A 24,003-nucleotide genomic window follows, 5' to 3' on the forward strand; every position below is an offset into this window, starting at 1 on the left:
TGTGCTCACCTGTGCTCTGGTTTTTCATACACACGTCCCTTATGTATTGTTACTTTCAAGCCTATAGTGTATACTAGTCAGGCCTTTATAGGCATGAAATGATCTAATACTGAAAGCGAAAATGAATATTGACACTATTGCATAAACACCCAGAGTAAAAAATATGACCGTATTGCATTGCAAATACCTTTCTCACCAATACAATAAAAAAACATCTAAAATATGTAGGCCTACATCTCATATAACATTCAGAACTACTAAAGGTGAAGAGAAGGGATAGAGAAAATAGATAATTGATTAGGGGACATAAGAAGCAATTATCCTTTATAACATTTAGTTCTTACTGTTTATTATTATTCATCAATCATACATTTTATTAAAACATAACTCAGACTTTGAGGTCTTCCAAACAAGGAATTTGACAGACGAGCGTGAATAAGACCAACTCCAGGAGTGTCCCCAAGCAGAAACCAGTAGGCCCAGTCCATCGTCTCCTCCTCTGCTGTTGGACTGCAAACACAGGACGGAGCGGAGTGACCATCGGGCTTTATTCATAGCTGGACTAATTTCAGTCCTCCCTCGCATTGGGTAAACAGCACCGCCCAGAAGGTTGTTTGTTTTAAGTGTGGAGCGATCCATCGCAGAGCGCCGTGCTCGATTGACACTGTCTGCTGATCTGCTACTGCAGCTTTCTCAGAATAACAAGGCGGCTCGCTAATTCCCGTCTACCGGGGCTTCCACCGAAACGCCGAGCGTACCAAAAAACCAAGAAGGCGGGCAGGAACGCCGCGCCGCAAGTGCCCGCACCCCAGAATGGCTTCGGGAGACCTTTACGAGGTAGGCGAGAGCCTGTTCCACGGAAATACTCTGTTGTACACTGACGAATATTGTAATTAGGAAGTAAAGGGAGGTCGTCGCGTATGGAAAAGGCGATGTCCTCCTAAGCCCTTTAACAGGCGAAACTACAACTCAATTTACGGGAGACGAGCTTCTATAATTTATGCATATACTTTACGCCGCTTCGAATCCACTTTGAGATACGGATTCACCCGAAACGACGTGGAGATATGACTAGGGGAGGTAAAGTAGCACGTCGCCGAGTTCAAAGTGGTGGTAAAGTGACAGTAGTGCTGAGCTGTCGGACATGAATAGCTACGGTGGTGGAAGTGAGGATGGTGGTTGTGAAGGTGCGCATTCACGTAGCTATAGGACTTCTATTTTGTTTGATATTTTACAAAATCCCCCCCCCCCCCCAAATTAGACATGAGCGAATACTATACATCGATATGAAATACTAACACTCACGTGAGTATTTGATACCGCATTCGCTCATGTCTAGTTTTGAGGGAAAGTTAACCAAATAGATGGGTGCAAACACTTGGATGAGAGGTTAGTGGTCTCCCGTTAGTGGTTGTACTTTGGAGATGTGTTCAGGACCAAGTCGTTTACTCGGTGTCTGTGTTCGGTGGCTGACAGTGTTCACCACCTGACCTCGCTTCGGATGCTAAGAGGCCATTGACAAGCTCTGTGTCGCTGCGTGTGTGTGTGTGTCATATCATATGTTTCGGTTTCAGGGAGATGTAAAAGTGTGGTGTCCCACTCCAGACAGACCACGGCCAATCAGGATAGATCTCTGAAGGGCTATGGGAACAGAGTGTGTAGGATGAGGGAGAGAGAGGGCGAGAGTAACAGGTGATAGCAACAGGTGACTTTGGCTGAGAGAGAAGACTGCTTCTGACACAGCCTGCTGTTTTGTCGCCACTCGTTAGATCAACTCTACACTTCATCTTAAGCGTATAGGTCTATGCATGATCAACCTTTAATTTATTTGCATCATCAATTAAATTTTTATTTACTGTTGATATATCATCTGAATTGTCTTGCAATCTACCTTTTTGATTAGATTCAAATGCAATCAATATGATTGATCTCATGTAGGCCTATATTTCTTATTGAACCATAGCTACTTGATAACACAACCATACACACAACTACAATGGTGTTGTGGTTTTTTTGTGCATACTCCGAGGAGGATCGTTTTTTAGTTCCAAAGATAAAAGTTAAAATCAAATTAGCCTTAGATTAATTTACAATTGGACCATTATAATTTTGTTACTTAGACTCTGTCCAATCGCAACGATATCTTTCGGTTAAGGGAATAACAACAACAAAAACTCAATCAATATTTAGATAAATTACTCCTTTACAACAATACAGTTTTCTTTCAAGCGCATAACCCTTCACAATTACTGGTGTTTGTTTTCTTACAAAGTTGTTAGCTTGCTATGAAGATGGAGAAAGGCCACACACCTCAGGCTATACAGGCCTACAGAATACATTACAGTTTAGCTATTGTATCTTGATAATTAGCGCACCAATGTTGACTGCAGAGTGCAGGCAGAGGATTTGCTATAAGCAACTTAAAGGTAAAATATGTAACATTCACACGTTTAAAATGGAAATTGTATTCAAATTCACAATAAAAGTAGAGTTGTCGCTACAAACCCCCTCCTCCCAGAATGGAAGCTCACATGGGTTGCCAGGTTGGGGACACTGAACAAACACGAGACCAGCCATCACAAAATTATATTTTGAGCCGAGCGCAATTATTCTATTTTGACAATGACAAACAACGACTAGTCTTACACAGTAAGTCTATAGGCTAATGTATACATTACGTTGCACATTTTACGAACCAGCTCATATGGAGACCGTCTTGAAGTCCTTTAGGGCTCTAAGTTGTATCCTTCTTTCAAAGGCACCTCGAAGATTTACCTGTCTTTGAGCACGGTTCTGGTCATCAAAAGCGGCTTTATTAAATTGGGAATCTAGGCCAATCTCAGTAGATCCAGTTCGTTTTCTTGTTTATGTGACTGCGGCACGCTGTGTTTGTGTGCCAATTTGTTTTATATCTGGCATCCCGGGTTTACTGGGAGTATACTTACAGAACTGGTGAATCATAAAACACAGGCCAAAACAAAAACAAGCACTCCCACCAGGAACAGACATTTTTAAGGAAAGGCATAGCTGTAGCATTGAGCCAGTATTTTGATTTAACATGTTTCCTTCATCTCTGATGAATTATGGTAATTGTGTGATTTAGTACAGTCAATTTGGTCATTCCTTTTCCTTTTGAACTAAATGCATGTGTTACCTCTTTAACGAATACATCATGAAGCACATGCCATCTTAAAACCTATATTATCAGGGACAAAGTAGGCCATGACGTAGCAATGAGCTACGTCAGTCTTGTGTTGACGCTGCAAACACCACAAGACAAGATTGTTGGCAATGACTTAGTCTTTTGTGCAACCTTTTGTATTCTGTTTAGTTCGGGAAAACATATATATTTCCTTTTGAGATTTCAAAACCAAGTACTGGTTTTGTCTAAAACCAACCTTTTGTGTAAATAGGACCATCAATAGGTTGTTGTCTTTCGGGTTTTTACTGCCGGAGAGCCTTTTGGACATATTGGACGATGAGACGTATCCGGTTGAAATGTGTTTTAGTTAAACTACTGTTTTGGGCGGGGTACTTTGTAATGCGGCTGACTTGTCTAACGTCTGGGAACTCCACCTACCCAGGCAAGCCAGGTGACGTTTGTGAATGAACCTATATTAATTCAACAACAATGAAACCCTGGGCCTGATCCTTTATCATACCAGGAAAATACGACTATTCAACCTCCACAAACCATAGTCGTCAAAACGCCCTGTGACTAATAGGTCGGCTAGTCGACTATGAGGGGCCAGCCCTAAAGATCATCTTTATTTTCTTATTGGAGTGCAGTCTCATAGCTCAAATTTATTTGAAGGAATTACAAGCCAAAATCAAAAAAACTCTATCCCCCTTTAAATTAAGGTAGCTACTAAACAGAGTCCTACATTTGAACCATCGTGTTAAATTGATGTTCCTCTTATACTACTTTATTCACTGATTATAACAGCATCTCTCATCACCATCTCTGTCAGACAACTACTTGTCTACTGCTTCTAGTATGTCTGAAGCTGAATTTTCAATTAGCCTGCAGAGGGTGAATGTCCCCACCTCCGCAGACACACTTTTAGCCCCCAAAATATCTTTTTAAACGGCGACTATGTTTAACTTGCAGCAGAAAATATACAGTCTCTGCCTTTTGTAGCAATCTGTATTTTTATCTCTCGCCGGGGCTGTTCTCAGTGTGACTGAGTGGGATGGTGGGCATCAAATTTGTCTATTCGTTGAGACTGCCCCCCTGCGGTGCACCAATCCAACACCATTCACCCCTACTTAGTATTACTCAGCATCTCTTAAACCACAAGCACCACTAAGCGTTCGCTCTGAACGTCGCTCGCCATTTATTTAAAACACCCTCCTAAATTAGTTTCCATCAGCCACATGACCCTGAACCGGTTCCTTGGACGTCTCCCAGTGCTTTCCTCCACATCACACAGTGCTGATCTTCTGCACAACGGTAGAGCCGCAGTCTGACCCAGAGGTTTCTCTGTATAATGGGGAAACACTGGTCTAACTACAAATTGATTTGTATTACGCTTCGGGAAACAGGAATGAAAAATTGTTGCACTCGGTGGAGATGAAAATAGTGGTTTGCTGTACTGCTGCCTCGTCTTTGTAAACCCTGGTTTTTGTGAAAGCCTCGTACAGACATTTCACCTGAAGTCCCTCGTCACTCAATTCAAAAGGGGGATATTTGTACATCAATTCACGGTCGATGTTGTTATAAGTCATCCATCAAAATTTGCAAAAAAATATTTTTTTATATAATGATGACTATATTTTCTCATTGGAGTTTTTCCCAGGGAATGGGCATGGTAGTAATATCGTAAAAGCAGTTTGATGGACATCTACCAGGCTCGACTGCTGTGCAATCAACTGTCATGGTGGTTTCAGTCAGCATTCTATATTATTCCTGACAGTATTTTTTGATATAATTTCATTTCATATCATAATTTTTAACAAGCACACGGACGAAGCGGATCGCCTATTAGCTGCAGCGACAAAGTGGTTTTGAATGTGTCGGAACAACCATGAAGGAGACATTGAACAGGTGCGACACTCACTCCTAGCTGAGTGTTGAGGTGTCTCTGAGCAAGACACCTAACCCTAACAGCTCCCGACGAGCTGGCTATCGCCTTGCCCGGTTGACTGCTGCTGTCAGTGTGTGAATGTGTGTATGAACCGTCTATGAAGTCGCTGTGGATAAAAGCATCTGATAGATGTAAATGTAAATGTATGGGTCTGCTCATTTTATGTACCAGGGCACACAATCCATGGTCCACCCGTGCCCTGGTACATAGAAAGCAAACAGCTATGAGTGACACCTGGGTTCATCCTTAGATGATGCCCCTGTGAAAATGGTCTATTAAGCCAGCTGTGTAAATGGTGTGGGACCTGGGGGGAAGAATAATGTTTGTGATTGGTCAGGCTTATGATTAACGCCATTGGTCAATTAGGTGCGAGGTCACTCCTAATTGTAGATTGCCTGCCTTAATAACATCCAGTTACGGATACAATATCTAAATATTGACTGGTAAACATGTTTTATCACCTATGGACAGAGTATGGATGCCAACTCCAAAACATTTTGAAGCAACGATTTGGGTGACCAGAGACTTAAAACCTGTTGTATCATAGGCTAAAGAATATGAATGCACTATACATTAAGTTACCCATTGGTCCTTTTTTGAGGTTGTAAATTAGCCTTCTCCAAATATTGTATTTATGTGAGTTTTTGCCAACAGCAGCATATTTGTCACATTGAGGGCAGGACTGAATGAACGACCTTCAAATAGGTCTATGGCCAAAACCCATTCAAATATGAAATATAATATATAAAAAACGTAATTGTAAACCAGGAACTTCGAAAGTACATAAGATGAGAATGAACAAGATGCAAACTATTAAACTATATATCTTTTTTTTTTCCTATGAGCCCCAATGATTTATACAGGGTGATTCTGCCACCACCTACCACAAACCACATGAAGACCTTTAAGGGAAGTCCTCATCATTATCTTCTGCCTGAGCCTCACAAACAGAAGGGAGTCCAACACCCTAACCCCTAGACATGTCACGCTTATGTCATATATTATGACATGATATGACTTGTCATTAGTGCTGAAGATGACATGTTAAAGCCACACAAAAAAAAGAAAAAAATTACAAGGATATTCAGTCCGGGGAAGACAATGTTGGTCAATTGTTGGCCTGCTAAATATGCAGCATGCGTTGTGTCTTGTTATCAGACTGTTGTGTCCAGTCCAATAAATAATTTGCATTATACAGAACCAAGACCTGTGGCAATTTAATGAGGCGGGTGCTTCTTTATCTGAACTGCAATTAATTTCCCAGGTTCCGTTGTCAATAGTGATGAGTATAAAATGATGAGTAAAGCTTTAACACAGAAATGCCAGCAGTGCACCCTTTATCGTTCAAAAAGTAGTAATTTCATCCCCATTACTAATAATCGAATTGAGATACACATGGTCAAATCCTATATTTTTACCAACTCCACAAACCACCTAGCGAATGTTCGACTCTGTTCTGAACTCGGGTTCCTTTTGATTTATTGACGTCTAAGTGCCTTTTTGTCACGAAAAAGGCAGAGAGTCGCTGAGAGGGTATGCTGCTTCAGCCATTGTGTGTGGATGTGGGAAGCTCTATCAGGGCAGCCGTTGATGTTGGTGGCTGCGTCCGAGAGCACTTTGTGACAGCCTGCTTTAAAAGGTGCTAGATAAATACAGAGAACACGTAACAATTTCCAAGCCTTAACCCTAACCTAAAACTAGGTTGGGTTGGCTTTGCCAAAAGCTCAATCTATCCCCTTGCTATACCAACATGGTCGGCCACCCATAATACTGCTTGACTAAATTCTAAAGCCTATTTGTCCAATGTTCATGCTATACGTTTGCAAGCAGAGCTACTTTAACCATCGCTGCCGTGACTGGAGTCTATGTGGACATTTCCCATATTAGCATTGTTCCTACCATGAACTAGAAGCCGAATGAGGAACTGAGGCCCCAGATTCCGGACAGGGTACTCTAATGTCTGTATACTTATGGTGGCTCCAGCTCTGTTTGTTGCAGGCTCCAACATAATAAACACAATGGCAATGGCTGTGGGGTACAGTATACTTAAGATGAAAGAACAGACACACAACATGTCCACACACTTTGTGTGTGCGTGCTTGTGCGTATGTATGTTTTTTTGCGTGCGTGTGTGTGTGTGTGTATGTGTGTGTGCGCGCGTGCAACCTCATTTGGCCCTCATTACATTACAGCCTTCACAGCTTGTTATTGGCAGTGGTCATTCCTTAATATGTGGAATGTGTTATTACACTTCCGATCTTCACCTCATGCGGAGTGCCATGACGCAAGAATACACAAACCGTTGCTTGAATGGCCCTGTTTCCACAGAACCTCATTACTGTGATAGTAGTAGCTGCACACCATCCTGACTGTACTCTAGAGACAGTGCTACAACAGTGGGATCAGAGGGACTCATTCAGGAGAGGGATGGGAGGGATGAAGTAGCGCAGTCATGGATATGCCAGCATGTTTTAGACGGCACTGCTCATGTTCAACAACATTATTTCGTTGTTGACTGTGGAAATATTGCTGTACTCACTGTCCAGTTTTATTGGGAAACACAATAAATCCTACAATAAATAATTATGAAACCTGGTGCAGATTATCCGGACACGTTAAATTCTGTTGTAACATTAACCTTTAAAAAATAACAAATTACCTTGGAACCCAGCCTTTCTGTGCCAGGAAGGTTAATCAAGGGATTTATTGAATTTTAAACCCCCGACCACGGATCTCATCTCAAACACTACACTTGAGAATCTCAACCACAGCTGCGTTAAATTCAATCGATTCGAGTGTTGGGGAGTAACTTCCCTTTGTGGGCGTTGGGGGGGGGGGGGGGGGGGGAGGGGAAGGAAGAGAAAAATACGTATGAATGTACTTTAAGTGAGCCACTTCCCTAGAATCCCAGCAAATAGGTTGGTGACGTTGAGATAAGTACTCCAATGATAAATACAGGTTTCAGAGTAGCAGTTGAGAGGGAAGGTATTATAAACAATTTTGCCCAGTAGAAGGTAATTCACATGCGGTTAGTTATAGAGATGGGCTTATGGTACGGCATTCCATGAGGGATTTAGACGCAGTATTTTTCGAGGCATCTTTCCCACATGGAAAACGACTCGCCAGATTTATCTATCTTTCAGCATCAAAGAAAAGTACATATTTCCTGCAGCGCAAACGTGGAAACATATAGGTTGAGAACCACTAATAGCCGCTGCCTCATTCCATTTTGCTAACACAATGTTGGACTTCTATGCAGAGAAAATAATTAAAGCTGTCGGGAGATGTAGCTGTCAAGAACTTGTTGTCAAGCCTAGAAGTGTAGTCACAACATAGTGGAACATGTTAACAAAAACGTCACGTCAATCACAAAAGACTGAACAACTACCATAATTAAAACACTGTGTTTGGTGAATTCAGCCCCCAGTGAGTTTTCACATGCTGGTTTTTTCACTGTCATGCGCTGAGAGTAGTCTCATCATTATTATTGATTAATTGAATCCCTGTTGTTCTATACAGTTTACTCCTACTATACGTTTACCAATGGCCAGACTCTTCAGAATAACATTCAGGTAAATATCTAGCTGGAAATGTAATTTGTCCGTCACTCCCCAATTGACAATTCCTTTTTTCAGGTGTTAAAAAAAGGCTGCTATGTCTGTGTACTTTTGTTTTTGCTAAGTAGCTTTTTTCGCACTCGTAGACGCAACTTCTCCCACTGTTAAGATATTCGGCTCCATGGTGACATTATTTATTTTATTTTTTTTATTTTTCTCTACAGAAAGAGTTGCACCATATTCTTGTGCCCTCATGCGACATATTCTTTAGATTGAATGATTATGCTGATCAAATAGGGCAAATGTATTTATGTTTATATATATTTCATCGGATCCCAATGGAAGAATCAAATGATCCCTTTTCAAAACAACCATAGCAACCCTGGTTTCTCCAGCCAGGTGTAAAGCATTTCTTTTGCATGCTATTTTGTATTGAGGCCAAATAAATCGACCATCCGTCTCTCGGTGTTGCTCTGATGCAATACAGAGCTAGGGCTGCAGCAATGAGATGCAGCCCTATTTCTCAGTGTGCCTTCATTAACAATCTCTGGAAGTGGGGTTGAGGGTTTAATTCCCTGCTCTCCCTAACCCGTCATATATTGCTGTTGGAGAAGGGACTCGTGTTGGCAGGGGATCAACATCACAGACTCTTGACTCCTGCTGCATTGTTAACAGAAGCAGATTTTGGAGCTTGTTTGGATTTCCTGGAGTTATGACTAAACTCAATAGAATCTCTAGTTCAACAATATGAAAGATATCAAGTGTTGAAATATCCCATGGGCAAAACAGTTTTTTATCTACATTTCTTATTTATATCTCATTCATTTTCAGCTACGTAGTTTGTGCTTACATTAACATATGCTAAAAGTTGTGATATCAGAAGGAAAAAATGCAGCCAAAGTATTGGACTAGGCGCCGATATAGTTCTAGTGTTACTTGTAGGAACAATACTGTAGAATTACATTGGCAATTATTCTACATATCTACACACTCAATTCAAATACACATCAACTTAGTATAGCCCTTTCAAACAGTTTAGCATGCACTAGGGAAGTCTGCTTGTGCATATGCTGGACCTCAGTGGTGAGGTATGCGTCAAATGTCAGGCTGAACTGGTGTGTGAGTGAGGGCTGTGACCCTGACAGAAGCCACAGTTATGTTTAGGGTTTCCTCATGATAGTAGACTAGGAGCTCCTCTCGGCTAAACTCTGGCCTCTTATCTCTCCCTGACAGTGGATGTTCCCTATCTCCGGCTCACAACGTGTGCCTTTTAGGCTTCAACACACCCAGGAAAGGACATTAGAAAGGACTTAATAGTCATTCAAAAGGGCTCTTTGCATTGAAGTGAAATTGTGTTTATTTCTTTATACCTATGATGGATAATAATTGAGATCGACTTTGTATTGGACAATGTATCGTTTTTTTGACATTTGATTTCACTGAATCTTTAATCAAATGCTTGTATGTTATTTTAGCTTAATCTATGCAAATAGCATACATGGTGCCCTCTTTTGTTTGTTTCATAATGCTGTCAGAGCTCTGCTGTCGGCTTTCACAAATGACAGAACAATTTTGGATGAGCAGATGCAGGTCACCCACGAGTGACAGTGATTAGCAGAAGGTTCTATAAACAAGGCTTCTATGTGCACTTCTATTGAAAAGCGCTTCAGCATCAGTCATAGTAGTACGCTATTCATACACAAAATAATGGCTACATAAAAACATGCAAATATTTGGCCTGCGTGCCATAGACCATTTTTCCAAACCCTACACTTGTTTGCAGTGGTCTCCTGTCACATGTCTCCAACTGAAGGTGGAAACGTTTGATTGAAAATAAGAAATCAATAGTAAATGGCGTGTGTGCGTGCGTGCGTGCGTGTGTGCGTGCACGTGTGCGCGTTTGCGTTTGTGTGTGTGTGTGTCTGCTCTGTGTCAGCAATCCTAGGTGCTGTCATATCTACCCTTGATATTTATCGACTGATTAACTTGGTTGTAAATACTTACACAATGTTTGTGTTGTTGTGTGAGACATAATGGGCTCTTTATTACTATTTGGATGCTGTGGCGTTGTAGCAATGGGCCTTCCGAATAAATGAATCGTGTGTGTGTGTGTGTGTGTGTGTGTGTGTGTGTGTGTGTGTGTGTGTGTGTGTGTGTGTGTGTGTGTGTGTGTGTGTGTGTGTGTGTGTGTGTGTGTGTGTGTGTGTGTGTGTGTGTGTGTGTGCGCGCACGTCGCCCCCTCAGGTGGAGCGAATCGTGGACAAGCGGCGAAACAAGAAGGGCAAGTGGGAGTACCTGATCCGCTGGAAGGGCTACGGCAGGAGGCAGGACACATGGGAGCCGGAGAACCACCTGCTGCACTGCGAGGAGTTCATCGACCAGTTCAACAGCCTGCGACTGCACGCCCCGCACAAGCCGCTCAAACCCCCAAAGATGCTCCACGGAGCGCCGTCCGGCCCGCGGCCCCTCGCCACCGCCCGCCCCGCTCACCCGGACCCCTTCAGAGCCCGCGCCGACACCCGTAAGAAGAGGCAAAGCTCGGATCCCCGCGCTGGGGGGAGAGGGGGGGACGTGGCCGGGGTGGATGTGGTGGTCGGGGGGGGCGGGGATCCAGGGAGGACACAGAAGCAGAGGGTGGGTGGTGGGGGAGCGGTGGGCAAGCAGGCTCCGGAGGAGAGGATTAACAAAGTGATGACGTTCAAGCCCACCTCGCCCCGGCAGTTACAGTTTGTTCCCGCCATGAGGGCTTCGCACAACGGACTTCAGAATGGAGAGGCAGAGCCTGTCTTATACCGGGCGTCGTCGAGGACTCCGAGGCCTCCTCCAGACAAGGGGGAGAGGACCCTGGCGGACGTGGCTAATCCTGGGCAACAGCGCGCTGAAAACCTAGGTGAGCCGATGGTCATTTGAACGGTTAAATGCATGGGGATATACTTTAAACTGTATATTAACCAAAGAGCTGGGTTGTACGTGCTATGTTCAATTTGCGTTCGATTGTGTTACAGGATCAGAACTAACTGGAAGTAGAATACTGGAATTCTAAAGATAACGCTTGGCTCATCAAGTCATGATTGGGTTTCATCAAAGTTAGTTATTTTTAGTCTATTTAGTTACCCTATGACGTAGTATGGAGCTCAATGTTGGATGGCACATCATTTATTTAATTTCAACGTTTAACCTGTAGTTTATTTAACCCCTGGGTGGGTTTTGCAAAGCACCAATGCTCTTTTGCAGCAGCACCCAAGTGAGTCCACTAATTACCATACAATGCGTATACGGTTGGCAGAAACGCATGTGTTCATTCGGAGATCATGAAAACTCAACATAGAAAAGCCATTGTTGGATTCTAAGCCATAACCTCCTTTTGAGATCTTCTTGTGTTTTAAAACCAGTGCAACAATGATACTTAAGAGCTTTAGTTACAATCAGTGACGTTGAAGAGCAACCGTTTCACTGTATTGCACGTTCTCCTTAGCACCCTCTCCTTATGAAGCATGCTCAAATTTTAGGTTTAAAAGGTGTTTTATTTTATCTATTCTACTAACCCCAACCTCTACTTATTAGCGATGGCTAGGGTTGCTTCAATAAGGGTTTTGGAATTCCTGTTTCAGTCATCTTAAACCAAACTCTGATAACAGTATTGTCATTCCCGGTCAACAGTCCAGGGCTGACACCACATTGGTTAATCATTCATTAGGTATCTTAAAAGGAATATTTTCTTTTTCAAGAGATGTGGCTTGACTGGACCAAAAGGTTTCGACTCTCACTACATTTCCAGATTTGTGTTATTTAAGTCAAGGTTCCCCTTGCAATAAAAAACAGAAACCTTTAATAACATTTGTTGATTTATCAAGTGGTACAAAGAGCTACGTTGCATTCCTTTTGCATCCATTTGCCGAGTGATGTTAGCGATATTTATTTGTCCTTTTTATCGCAAACATCATGAACATTGATATCATGTTACACTTATAGTTCAATGAATCTCAGGACATCGTGATATCAAATCATGTTTAAAAACGTCACCCATATTTCTACATATATTTTGAGCTGTATTGTAGGACTACAAAATGGAATACACCACTCAGCAGAAAGATCCAATTACATGCAACTTTTCCTGGAACATGTTAGTACTGACCTATGAAAGATTAAAGGATAAAGAACCATTATTTAGTTTTTCTCCCTGCCAAAATCTCTTTCTTACCAACATGTATATCCTACTTAGTACTCACAAGTATTGTGAGTGTCCATCTAGAAGGCTGCAAATAGAAGCCAACCTTTTGTGCAAGACAAAGCTAGGACATAACTCTACGGCCAACAAAAACATATGTCATTCTTATTGCCTCTAATCAATCAACTAACAGAGCTGCAATAGTATTGTGGGTTAAAGTCAGGCATGGCATTTTGAGAAACAAGCCAGAGCAAGCTAGATTTTGAAAGTATCCCACCGAAGTAATCACTCATTCAGGCCTCCCCCCAAAGTCACTTTCCCCAAACAATTGACTAGCTCACTAGATTTAGCAATAGGTCGGCTTAGCCTTGTGGAAGACTCTGGTCATGCGCATTGAGTGCACAGTCAGCGTGGGTGTAGGTAGTCGGGTAGGTAGGCAGATCATGTAATTCTTGCCAATTACATGATTGGACAGGCTTATTACAGGCCTGTGACACCGTGGCCTTAATGTGATGCAGGTTAATTGGCCGCTGCCTTGGCTTCGTGAGTGTACGCTAATTGGTCACATGCTTGGCTATGTAGCCACGAAGGTACACAGACTCAGTTGATGTTACTGGCTTAAAGGTAAAGACTATAATCGATACAGAAATGACGTGGGATCGCAATGGATTTCATGCAACATCATTTTCGGATGCTTAATAGACACCTTGATAACCCTTAATAACATAATTAGAAAAAACATACCTATTTCTGTTGATCACTTTAAGACTTCATTCGATCACGTGTAAGCTCTGGTTGGCTCTGATACCAAGTGTAAGCGCAGTATTGGCGCATAAGACTTGTCCCGGGATTTTACTTTATTTTCTTTATTTTCTGAAGTATAATAAAACTGGCTTGCTTTCACAACACAAACAGTGAGTCTGCTGCGGACATGGCTTCCATTGCTGTTTCATTAGTCATGTCTGTATAAACAAAAAAGTTGTTCATTGTGTGTGTGTATGGACCTGTTCAACACCCTCCTCTACGCTCCCCTGTATTCCAGGCTCCCCTTTGGCCAACGGGAGGATTCATCTGCACAGCTCGGCCAAGCGGAAGCTGGGGGAGGACAGGGGATACGTGTTCGACAAGCGGCTGAGATACAACGTACGGCAGAGCGACTCACTCTGCCGTTTCCGGGACATCGTGGTCAGGAAGGAAGAAGGCTTCACGCACGTGCTGCTGTCCAGCCAAACGACAGACAGAAATGCCTTGACACCTGAGGTAAATAAAGCTGAGCCTTCTGGGTAAATGGTGAATGACATCCCTTTTAATGATTTTTTTTCTCTAGTTTAAAATCTATCCCTTCAATCTATCACCCAATTGAAAAACCCCTCCATGTAGCGTTGATGAATAGCGTCTGGTTTCAAATTAAACGTTGAACGAAAGGTTGAAAAGGAAAATGTTTTGGTACTTCAGAAAAGTTGTCGGTTTCAGAATAGTGGGATCTTTTGCAATTGTCCATGTCGGGACCTAGTGACATTGTCAGAAATTGTATTTGTGAAAACTCTAACAATAATAATTGGAAGGCTTAGGCTGGCCCTCTTCACCAGAGTATCACGCATGGGAAACAGTTTAATTGCCCATCCATTCCCCCTCTCCTAAACCACCGTGTGGCTCTTCTCATGCTTTTCTGTCTACCAACTTGTCAATGTTACAAACCTAACACCCAGTGTTGATCGATTCTGGATATCCCATATAAAATTACTTCATTCATGGCCGCACCCTACAGACAAGTATTTGTTGATTATTGTTGCTGGTTGTCGTTATGGATCTATTGATAGGGGCCTTCAAGTGTTGAACTGATTGTTCGGATCTACACCCTCGTCTGTGGTTAGGTTGTCTTGGCAACAAAGAGATCACCGCCCGTTCCCGCTCCGCTTTGTTCCTGCCACTCATTGTAAAGCCCATGTTTCTGATAGGATTAGGGAAAATGCATTTTAGGGCAAGGTTTGAGCAACCACAAATGGACTCCGACATTGCCCCGCATCATTCACACTCTCCTCCGTGCAGAGAGGAAAGTGGAATTAGATTCATTGTCATCCTCCATTACCACTGATGCTCTGTGATCAGTGCTCACCAACGCGGCTTGTGTTCCATTTGCGCCTTGTGTCAGCCCTTCCCATTGAACAGCATCCTCGCCCGTTGAAACACTGAATGAATTTATAGGTAACGGCTCTGGTGACTGTCGCACAAAACTGGCCACTTCATTTGTGTAACAATCATTTTTATCATAGTGATCTATTCATTAAACCGAGGGATGTGATTAGACGTGCGACTGACATTGGCAAAGGCCACTGAATCAGATATTGAAAATACAGAGTGATAATTCTATGCTGACATAACTAATAACACCTGTGCTAGTTGCTCAGCTACTGCATGATGTAAAGTGACATACATGACTTTCCCTAGTTCCAAATAAGGCTTAGGTGGTTACTTTGCATGTCAGAGGACTGCAAACGTTATCTGATGACCTAACAAGCCAGGCTATTCTTTTATGATTGCTCGCCCACATATCATGTCCTCCTAAATTATCATCCTCCAAAAACGTATTGCAGTCTGCCTTTTATGGGTTGTATAGCTGCTTTAAAGATTATTGTTTTATTGAAATGGTAAAAAGTCACAAGTATAATTGGTGACTGATGCCTTCTTTAATTTGGATAGCTATAAACCATTTGTTAATTATGTTAATTGAGGGCAAGTTTCCGAATAGTCTTAACAAGGATATTAGACATCCAAACACATCTAACCAGCGGAAAGAATCCTAAAGTGTTTAATTTGACAGACTACGGTGGCCTGTACTGGACAGTCTTGTGTAAGGTGCCAGCAGGTACTGTATTTCTGGTTACCGAAAAAAGCGCCATAAATTTTACCTCAACAAGGTAGAATTGCAATCTTTGTCATAGTCGCCATGGTCACTATTGTAGGTAAATGTGGAGGTAACGGCCTATTTTCGTTTCTCATCACACAATCCTCTTATTGCATCCATAGTAACTGCATTCATCTACCTATAATTATCACCATCTGTTCTAGGTATTGATCGTTCACCATTCATCAGTCGGCCCTACAACCCAACAATTCTTATTTTCATTGGATTATACACTAATTAGAATATACTTGAGTGAATATGATTATTATTCGGAGAGGAAAAAAAAGTCTTAGGTGGGCCGCCTTAGCCTTTTCAATGCAGGACAAACCCTTGCAAAGTTGCTGGTTCTACTCAGCCAAGCTCTAGACTAGAGCTCCCTTCCTGCTTTTACACCTTCAAATGTAAAATGTAGCCTTTTATCCATTCTGCTTCACCTCAAGGAACCAAAATGGCCGCTAAAACAAAGCACCTCCTAATTTCCACTGTACTGATTGGTGATGAATGCAACCATTAAATGACGACAACTTCTCAAAAGTAATGTGACGTTACATACTGTATACAAGCAGTAACATGGCTATGGGAAAGCTAAGGGTTATCTAAATACCAAGGGTGTGAGCAGTGCTTGCTCTGTCCGCCACCCGTAGCACCACTCTGATGGACTTGCGTTGGAGAGCATAGACCTGTGGTTGCCTAATGGCAACAGGTGGATTAAAAGCAATGATGACCCGGCGCCATCATAGACGCCAGCGTACCGTTCATATCGATCCGAGTTCTCACTACATGAAACGTAATGGGCAGCTTCGTGGTGACCCTTCCACCACCCCTCCATCACTACACGCTGGTGTGGGTATTAGTGGAGGATACCGGACCATATGAGCACGGTTTGCAAGCATTTGTTCCCCGGCCTTGGTACATTGTGTTGTGGGATGAGAGAGTAGCGTAGTATTCTACACAGCTTAATATATATGATTACCCTTTTTGTAAGGATTCTGTGTATGCATTTGTTCGCTGAAGCCTGTCAAAACATGACATAGGGAGAGCCTGGTTTCATAGACGTGAATAAACTTGTGCTTTCTACAGAAAAAATGACATGATGTGATCACCATTCAGCTATGACTCCTTAATGCATTCATATGTTCTGGTGTATCATGGGCAGAATTTTTTTTAATTTTCTGATTGATGCAATTAAATGTAAAATCAACCTAATGATTCAAAACTTCCCACTGGGCTTAACAGTTGTTTGTGGTTGGGTGTAAGATTGTAAAGAATATTGACACAATCAAGATCTTCATCAATTGATGGGGTGTCTCTTACATTGAGTCTGGCATTTATAATGCCGGACTCAATGTCCTGGGCAGCCTTATTTTTCAAAGCAAGAAATTGTGAAAAAACACTAGATATTCAATAAGAAAGTATCTGTAGTAGTGTTGTATATCAGTCCTACTTGTTTAAGGGGGATACTGTCCTAATTGAATACTGTGTGTGCCAAGGTAGTTTCAAATGTATATAAATGTTTAATATACATAAACTTTGTATATTAATGGCTATCCCAGATGCATCAACACATTTTTTTGTTTAGTTTTGAGATAGGGGAAGTACAATAGAGCCTACACAATATAAATGCAGAACATGCTCAAAATTTCCAAAACAAATGGAGAGGAGTAATCAAAACATTTAAATTCCATCAGGGATACCACATGTCACGTTTCTAATGCTACTCCCCCTGGTGGCAAGATCTCCCAGAATCTCTTTATTCCTCTTCTCCGTCGTCAAGCTAAGCAAAGAGAGTGACATAAAATCATTATCTATCTCCAAAGGAAGACAACATAAAAACAACAATAAAAATGGATTTGAATTTGGTTTGGAGGGAACTTGATCTTTGATTACATCAATGTTTCTGTAATTGTGGTTAAATGCAAAGAAGGTTTATGTGCAGATATTTAGGTTATTCTTTAGAAGTCAGGTAGTTCATTTTAAAGTCTCTACCAGTCTAGTGATTGTGTAAAATGTAGAATACAAGATGAAATGGAACCAGAGTAATATAATATAAAATATAAGAAACTTGAGGGAGCCTATACTGTTGAACTGGCCACCGTTTGCTTAGAATGTGTTCATAATGGTCATGGATCTGCCGAATTGAAGGCCTTCTCAATTTCATTTTCCCCGGCCCCCCTCAGGTGGAGTGGGGGGCTTCGGCAGGGGGTGTCGCAGTGCAATCAAACTGCACCTGATGCCTTTCTGGGTCTGCCGCGTTAGGGTGTCATCATTCCATAATCAAATCTCTATTCTTATCCATATTTGCAGAGGCCTGCTGGCTTCATTGCATCTAACTCTCTGTGGAACACATGGTGCCTCTTATGGGGCATAAAAGCATAACAGCTTCTTCCATAACTGTCTGCCGTTTTTTGTCGTGCCACATTGTGATGAACCTGAGGCAGATGTCAATCAGATTGTTATAAAAAAATGTGTCCTGCTGTAATTCAGGAGAGATAATGTTTGTATTGAGCGAGTTAAACTGGAGAACCAATCGAGTTTAATTATGATGTCCTTTCGGCAGGTACAAACCCATCAATACCCAGGAGTTGTCCCCTTAAAAGCCTGTCCTGGTCAGTCATTACTCAGTGACCGATGACCGACAATCAGACCATTTTAACTTGATACGCTTATTGGAAAACAATCTCAATCTATTCATTTCAGCAGTGTTGCAAGTATTCTTAAATCCTACGTAGCCCAGATATTGTACAGAGATCTTGGTACAATGTACAGAGATTTTGTATTTGTTAGTTTGAAAAGGAAATCCCCCTTTTTTCTTTTAAAGATCATGAAGGAAGTTTGTCGGGCCTTGGGCAATGCAGCTGCAGATGACAGTAAACTGCTGCTGCTGACCTCCGTGGGGACTGTCTTCTGCAGCGGCCTGGAGCCCTCCTACCTCATAGGGCGTCTGTCCACAGACCGGAGGAAAGAGAGCACTCGCATTGCAGAGGCTGTGCGGTAAGAAAAGGGGACTTGCTGAGGACAACAGGATTTACCAGACACAACATTTCCCAGAATCCACCACATCCTCTTGAGTTTTAATAAAACAAACTTGCTCCATTCAGGGATCTGGTGTTGGCATTCATCCACTTCAAGAAGCCCATTGTGGTGGCTGTGAACGGCCCTGCTCTGGGCCTTGGGGCCTCCATCCTGCCTCTGTGTGATGTGGTGTGGGCCAGCGAGAGAGCCTGGTTCCAAACCCCGTGTGCAGCCCTCCGTCTCACGCCCTCTGGCTGCTCCTCCTACACCTTTCCCCAGATCCTGGGTGTGGCGCTGGTCAGTCACGCTATTAATCAGGGTTGTCAGTGAACCCAGTTTATTTGTAAATATTTACTCCACGGTCCACAATGTTCATGTTTCACCAAATTTTTTCAAATCCTAGGCCAATGAGATGCTGTTCTGTGGGAGAAAGCTCACAGCACAAGAAGCATGCAGCCGGGGTCTGGTTTCACAGGTCTTCTGGCCAGCCACATTTAACCAGGAGGTGATGATACGTGTGAGGGAAATGGCTCTTTGTAGCTCTGTGGTAGGTACCCAACCAACAAGAGAGCTCATTATTTCTCTTTATCTAATAAGTGCTGGTATAATGAAGGTGACCCTGTCCCATTCTGACCCCCAGGTGCTAGAAGAATCCAAATGCCTCGTGAGGGGCATCCTGAGACCTGTGTTAGAGGAGGTGAATGAGAAGGAGTGCCAGATGTTGAGACAGTTGTGGTGCTCCACCAAAGGTCTGGAAGCTCTCTTCGGTTACATGCAGAATAAAGCCTATGACAACTGACCCTTCATGCAAGGATGCATGGAACCTGGCGGATTTTACCAACCTCTCTACCAGCAAGGGCACGCTTCTTCAACAGTCACCGTTGAAGCGCAACTTCATGTTTTTGTGATTCTACTGTCCCAGTCCTCGAAGAAATCAAAGAACGGCCCAAGGGCCAAACGCTCATTGCTTAAAGGGTAAGGCCTGTGTAAACCTGTACACTTTCATTACCGTCGTACGGAATGAAAAGATCAAAGGTGACCTGCTGTTGTCCACCTAAAATGTCTTGTTATCTATCAATTAACTCTTAGGTTCAGTGGTGTTTTACCATTACAGCCCATTTAACAAGTTTGGCTTGTTTTCTTAGAAGAATAGAGAAATACACTGAGCCCACGTTTAACGCCAGCCTGATCATTTTAGAGATTATATATCAGAGAATGATCCTCTTCTAGGAAGAAACATAGACTGTTTGTATGAGTTTGAAAGCTTTGTGAAAGGTTCGGAAATGTGTACATGCAATCGCCTATGTTTCGAAATAATTTATTTAATGAAACGTAATATATTATATATAATATATTGAGATAGAGATATATGTATATTTGTATTTAAAAAGTAAGCTTTGTGTACAAAGTGAATATATGGTCAGCCTTTGTTGTACATTCTTATGAATATAGATTTCCATGTCTGCTGATGGTCTGTGCACGAGTCGCTATTCAAGCCATTGAGTTAGTTTAGCAAAAAAACCAAAGTTTGCATCCGAGTGAAGCACAAGTTTCTCCCTTTTAGATACATAATTTCTATGGACAGACTTAAACTCCACAATGGCATTGAGTGCTCAAAGCAGTCCTAATGACATTGATTTGTTATATGCCATTGAGTTGCAAGAGTTTGAATTAAATTATTTATTTCTTCATAAAGTACTTATAATTATTTAAAAAAAGACTTAAAGGAATATTGTAAATTAGCAGAATGAAATCTAATATTACTGACATATTTATCGCATCACACTTTTTGATCTAGGCTAATTAAAAAGAGACCATACTTTTTGTAAATAGCCAGATCATGGCTATTTACAATCACCCTCAAATTGTTCACTTTCTTTTCGTCTGTATTATATTCTCAACATATGTTACACTTGTGATTAGTGTAGCTGCAAGAATACATTGACTTCTTGAAGAAGCTTTGGCAAGTTTGAACCCATTAAGGTGGGGGTGGGGGCATTTCGGCTATTAGATATTGATTTGTATAACACTGAAACCGTAATAATCTGCACGAAAGATGAAATCGTATTAGTGGCCACTTAATAAAGTGAAACATTAAATTGCTTTGGTATACATCACACATTGCAAATGGTATGCATCACACTAGTGTATCACAAAGGTGTATAGGGCCTATATTGGTTGTAATAATCTATCAAACTAGTGCAAAAGATATCGTACTCTACGGTGTGTTGAATGTGTTGGATATAGATCGTGTTTACCAAAGTCTGATGATCATGTACATGTTATGTTTTTTTTAAGTTGATCTTTTGTTTGTCATGGACATCACCGTAAGGTGTTTGTTTGGTGTCTGCGTTGTCTACGTTCTGTATTGTGAAGCTGAAACCAAGGTAGAACTTAATCACATGTGATGTTAGTTTCATGAAATGATATACATACATAAACTTCTATTGCATTTACGTTTTTAATTTACCAAAAAATAACGACTTCTGTGGAAAATAGTTTGAATAATTCAGAGGATTGTCCAGTTTTCCAATCAGACACAGGCAGTGCATAGACTATAGAGGCTAGCCATTTGTGTAATGAACTGCATGTAATATACTGTAGATATAAATGTATTGCCTGCCAGAATACTTTCTATTACAGGGTATGTTTTGTATTGGCATTGTAAGTAGTGTTTGAAAGCAGTTTATTTTTGTATTTATTTGAAATTTTATTTACAGTCTGCTGTGCCATTTTCCATTCCCTCAATCCCTCCACAACTTTCTGAATTATCCACAATATAAATAATGATGAATAAAGTGTCATGATGAATAAATTAATTATATTCATTCAGGTATGTATTATTTGAATCCATTAGTCCATTTTTGGACACATCAAAGTAATATGCTTAAGAACATATTTTAGTTGTTTTCCTTTTCTATGGGTAACCCATAACCAGCATTAATCGTATATTACAACACAGCCACTGTAAACATTTCAATCAAGATTAGTGAACATGTTCATCATACATGTTAATCACATAATTAACTTACAATTTAAATATGGTTTAGAGAAGGTTAGTGAATCAATCTTGGAGCTGCGTTCAGTGTAATCTTTTGGTTGACCTCACTGATGAACTATGTGAAAAAATATATATATTTTTTTTAATCAACGATTTTTATTTTCATCATTACACTACAAACAAATACAGATCCGTCAGCAGGTGTCTTATTGAACAGTGATTTATTGGCAAATGGGTAACATTTACAAGTCTTAAATTAGTCCCAACCCCATCCATCCCACATCCAGTTGAAGTGGTTATGACAGATTCGAAACGCTGCTGTGGTTCATTCAACATCCAGATGCGCCGGTCTTAATCCGTCTCAGGCCTCGGCCCTTCTTTCACCCTTTTCCTCATCTCTTCGGCGTGCTGTCTGCTTTTCTCCCTCTTAGCTAGCCTCTGTTGAATGCCAAGCGGACATGGAAGGCACCAGGTGTCAGTTTAGGCAACGTTTTTTCTCTTATTTAATAAATAAATAAAATGAGTTGGGAGACACTCACCTCTGCCTTAAGACAGTGCCGCATTGCCCGGTCCATATCATTGCACGTGCCAAAGAACCTTGTTACATTGTGCTGGGGGGGAGCGGGAAAGAAACATTGCATTAATAGCATGAACTCTATTTAACACAGAACCAACCTGAAGGACAATTGTGAGCGACTAAATAATTGACATTTGGTATGTGTGAAGAAAAAGGCAGTGGGAGAGACAGGAGAGAAGGTTATGAATCGCTGTCTTACCTCCGTATGGCACTGTTTTAGAAGATTTATCATTGCATTGCATTCATCCGTATGCAGATGAGGTGAGAGATCAGGGTGCATGCTGAGTTAAGGGCTTACACTGCGGTAACACTGAAAATGTCAAAACAAGAGGAACCCTGAATTTATCAGCAATCCGAGAGTGAATCCAGGAGAAATGATTAAAACCTGTTCTGTGGGAACAGATGTCAAAGCACACTTCAAACAACAAAGTCAGTTCCATCATTCCATCATACCCTATATAATCAATAATCACTGGTCTATTTAAAGGATACTACAGCCTCCCCAACCCTCTCCTTCCTGAGCTGTCATTTACTCTTCAGTGGATAACGTTCACCTGCACGCCGCCCGAAACAGAGAGTTGTTATTGTTGTTGATTGTTGTTTACCACCCGTCCCCTAATACTCCACCCTCTAACCACGGTCAGTTCGTTCTTTACAATGGACTGTAGGCTACATAATGCTTTTGTCCATTTCAGTCCACTGAGTGATCGTACTCTTTTGACTTACTTGCAAATTAGTTTGGCATATGTATTGACGAATTTAAAATAAGCAAACGGGACTTCCCTTGCTTATCTTTGTCACTGAATAGGCCAAACTAATTAGCATTAGAGTTATATTAGAGGTGAACATCACAAGTTGCTATGCTCATGTTTGTTGACATTCTCGTATTACCAGACGACCAAGCTGGCTATACTTACCAGATGACTGACGGCTTAAGTCACATGAAATAAACCAGTGCGATAATTCTGCAAATCCAAACGAAACGATCTCTTAATCGAGCTCAGAATCCCTTAATCGGTTCTAAATAAGCAAGCTCAGCTTTCTATATAGCGACAAGGACATGCAAGAACAAATATCCCAACTGGGACGTAGCAGATGTGGATAGACTAGGCAGTCGCTGTACAGTTCAACAGATAATTGCGAGTGACATTAATGCAGCCTTGCGATATTATTGATACATCGATTACACGTTTTTGTAACATTTTACCTAACTGACCAACACTTGTTTTGTAGTTTAATGACGGATAAGGAACCAGCGTATTGGCTCAATACCGCCGTCGCCTGGACAGGAGTATGGATTTCCAGAAGTAGCTTTGGTAGGACCAATAATAAAATAAATAAATAAATTTGATAATTATCAAATAATATCGTATAAATAAATCTAATGTTATAATGCAATTGTTACATTTCTATAAAAAATAATAATTAATGGAAAAAGATATATATATATATATATATATATATATATATATATATATATATATATATATATATATATATATATATATATATATATATATATATATATATATATATATATATATATATATATCCGTGTATAAATGCTACCAGCATTTATACACGGATATTAAAGTGTATAAATGCAAATGCAAACAAGAGTAAAGCAGTTAACCTTATGTTTCCTTGGGGTTCCTTCAGCGACACTAAAATACAACAAAGCGTGTATTTTAGTATA

General features: G+C 41.2%; 2 protein-coding genes across 3 annotated transcripts; one reads left to right on the forward strand and one right to left on the reverse strand.

Moving 5' to 3' along the window:
- Positions 1-476: 476 nt before the first annotated feature.
- LOC115558747 (chromodomain Y-like protein 2) lies at positions 477-21,561 on the forward strand. Of its 2 annotated transcripts, none has more exons than XM_030377162.1 (7): positions 477-837; positions 10,889-11,534; positions 13,855-14,072; positions 18,536-18,708; positions 18,816-19,026; positions 19,133-19,276; positions 19,370-21,561. In XM_030377162.1, the coding sequence occupies exons 1-7, from the start codon at positions 814-816 to the stop codon at positions 19,526-19,528; spliced, it is 1,575 nt and encodes a 524-aa protein (XP_030233022.1). In that variant the 5' UTR covers positions 477-813; the 3' UTR covers positions 19,529-21,561. The 2 variants fall into 2 exon arrangements, with proteins under 2 accessions (XP_030233022.1, XP_030233023.1); XM_030377163.1 differs by lacking the exon at positions 477-837 and adding an exon at positions 884-1,080.
- A 371-nt stretch (positions 21,562-21,932) lies between these two features.
- On the reverse strand, positions 21,933-23,555 carry cmc2 (C-x(9)-C motif containing 2). The gene is made up of 4 exons (XM_030377164.1): positions 23,225-23,555; positions 22,507-22,617; positions 22,270-22,341; positions 21,933-22,168 (listed from the first exon to the last, which is right to left on the reverse strand). Exons 2-4 carry the CDS (start codon positions 22,585-22,587, stop codon positions 22,082-22,084), a joined length of 240 nt encoding a protein of 79 aa, XP_030233024.1. The 5' UTR covers positions 22,588-22,617; positions 23,225-23,555; the 3' UTR covers positions 21,933-22,081.
- Positions 23,556-24,003: the final 448 nt, after the last annotated feature.

Source organism: Gadus morhua, chromosome 14 (genome assembly GCF_902167405.1).
Source record: "Gadus morhua chromosome 14, gadMor3.0, whole genome shotgun sequence".
Taxonomy (NCBI): Eukaryota; Metazoa; Chordata; class Actinopteri; order Gadiformes; family Gadidae; genus Gadus; species Gadus morhua.

Excerpts from the sequence above, each read along its gene's own strand:
- LOC115558747 (XM_030377162.1), top strand. The coding sequence starts at position 814 with ATGGCTTCGGGAGACCTTTACGAG. Across the intron at positions 838-10,888 it reads CTTCGGGAGACCTTTACGAG|GTGGAGCGAATCGTGGACAA; the intron begins GTAGGCGAGAGC and ends TCGCCCCCTCAG. Across the intron at positions 14,073-18,535 it reads GAAATGCCTTGACACCTGAG|ATCATGAAGGAAGTTTGTCG; the intron begins GTAAATAAAGCT and ends TTTCTTTTAAAG.
- cmc2 (XM_030377164.1), bottom strand. The coding sequence starts at position 22,587 with ATGCACCCTGATCTCTCACCTCATCTGCATACGGATGAATGCAATGCA. Across the intron at positions 22,342-22,506 it reads TAAAACAGTGCCATACGGAG|CACAATGTAACAAGGTTCTT; the intron begins GTAAGACAGCGA and ends GCTCCCCCCCAG. Across the intron at positions 22,169-22,269 it reads GGCACTGTCTTAAGGCAGAG|AGGCTAGCTAAGAGGGAGAA; the intron begins GTGAGTGTCTCC and ends GGCATTCAACAG.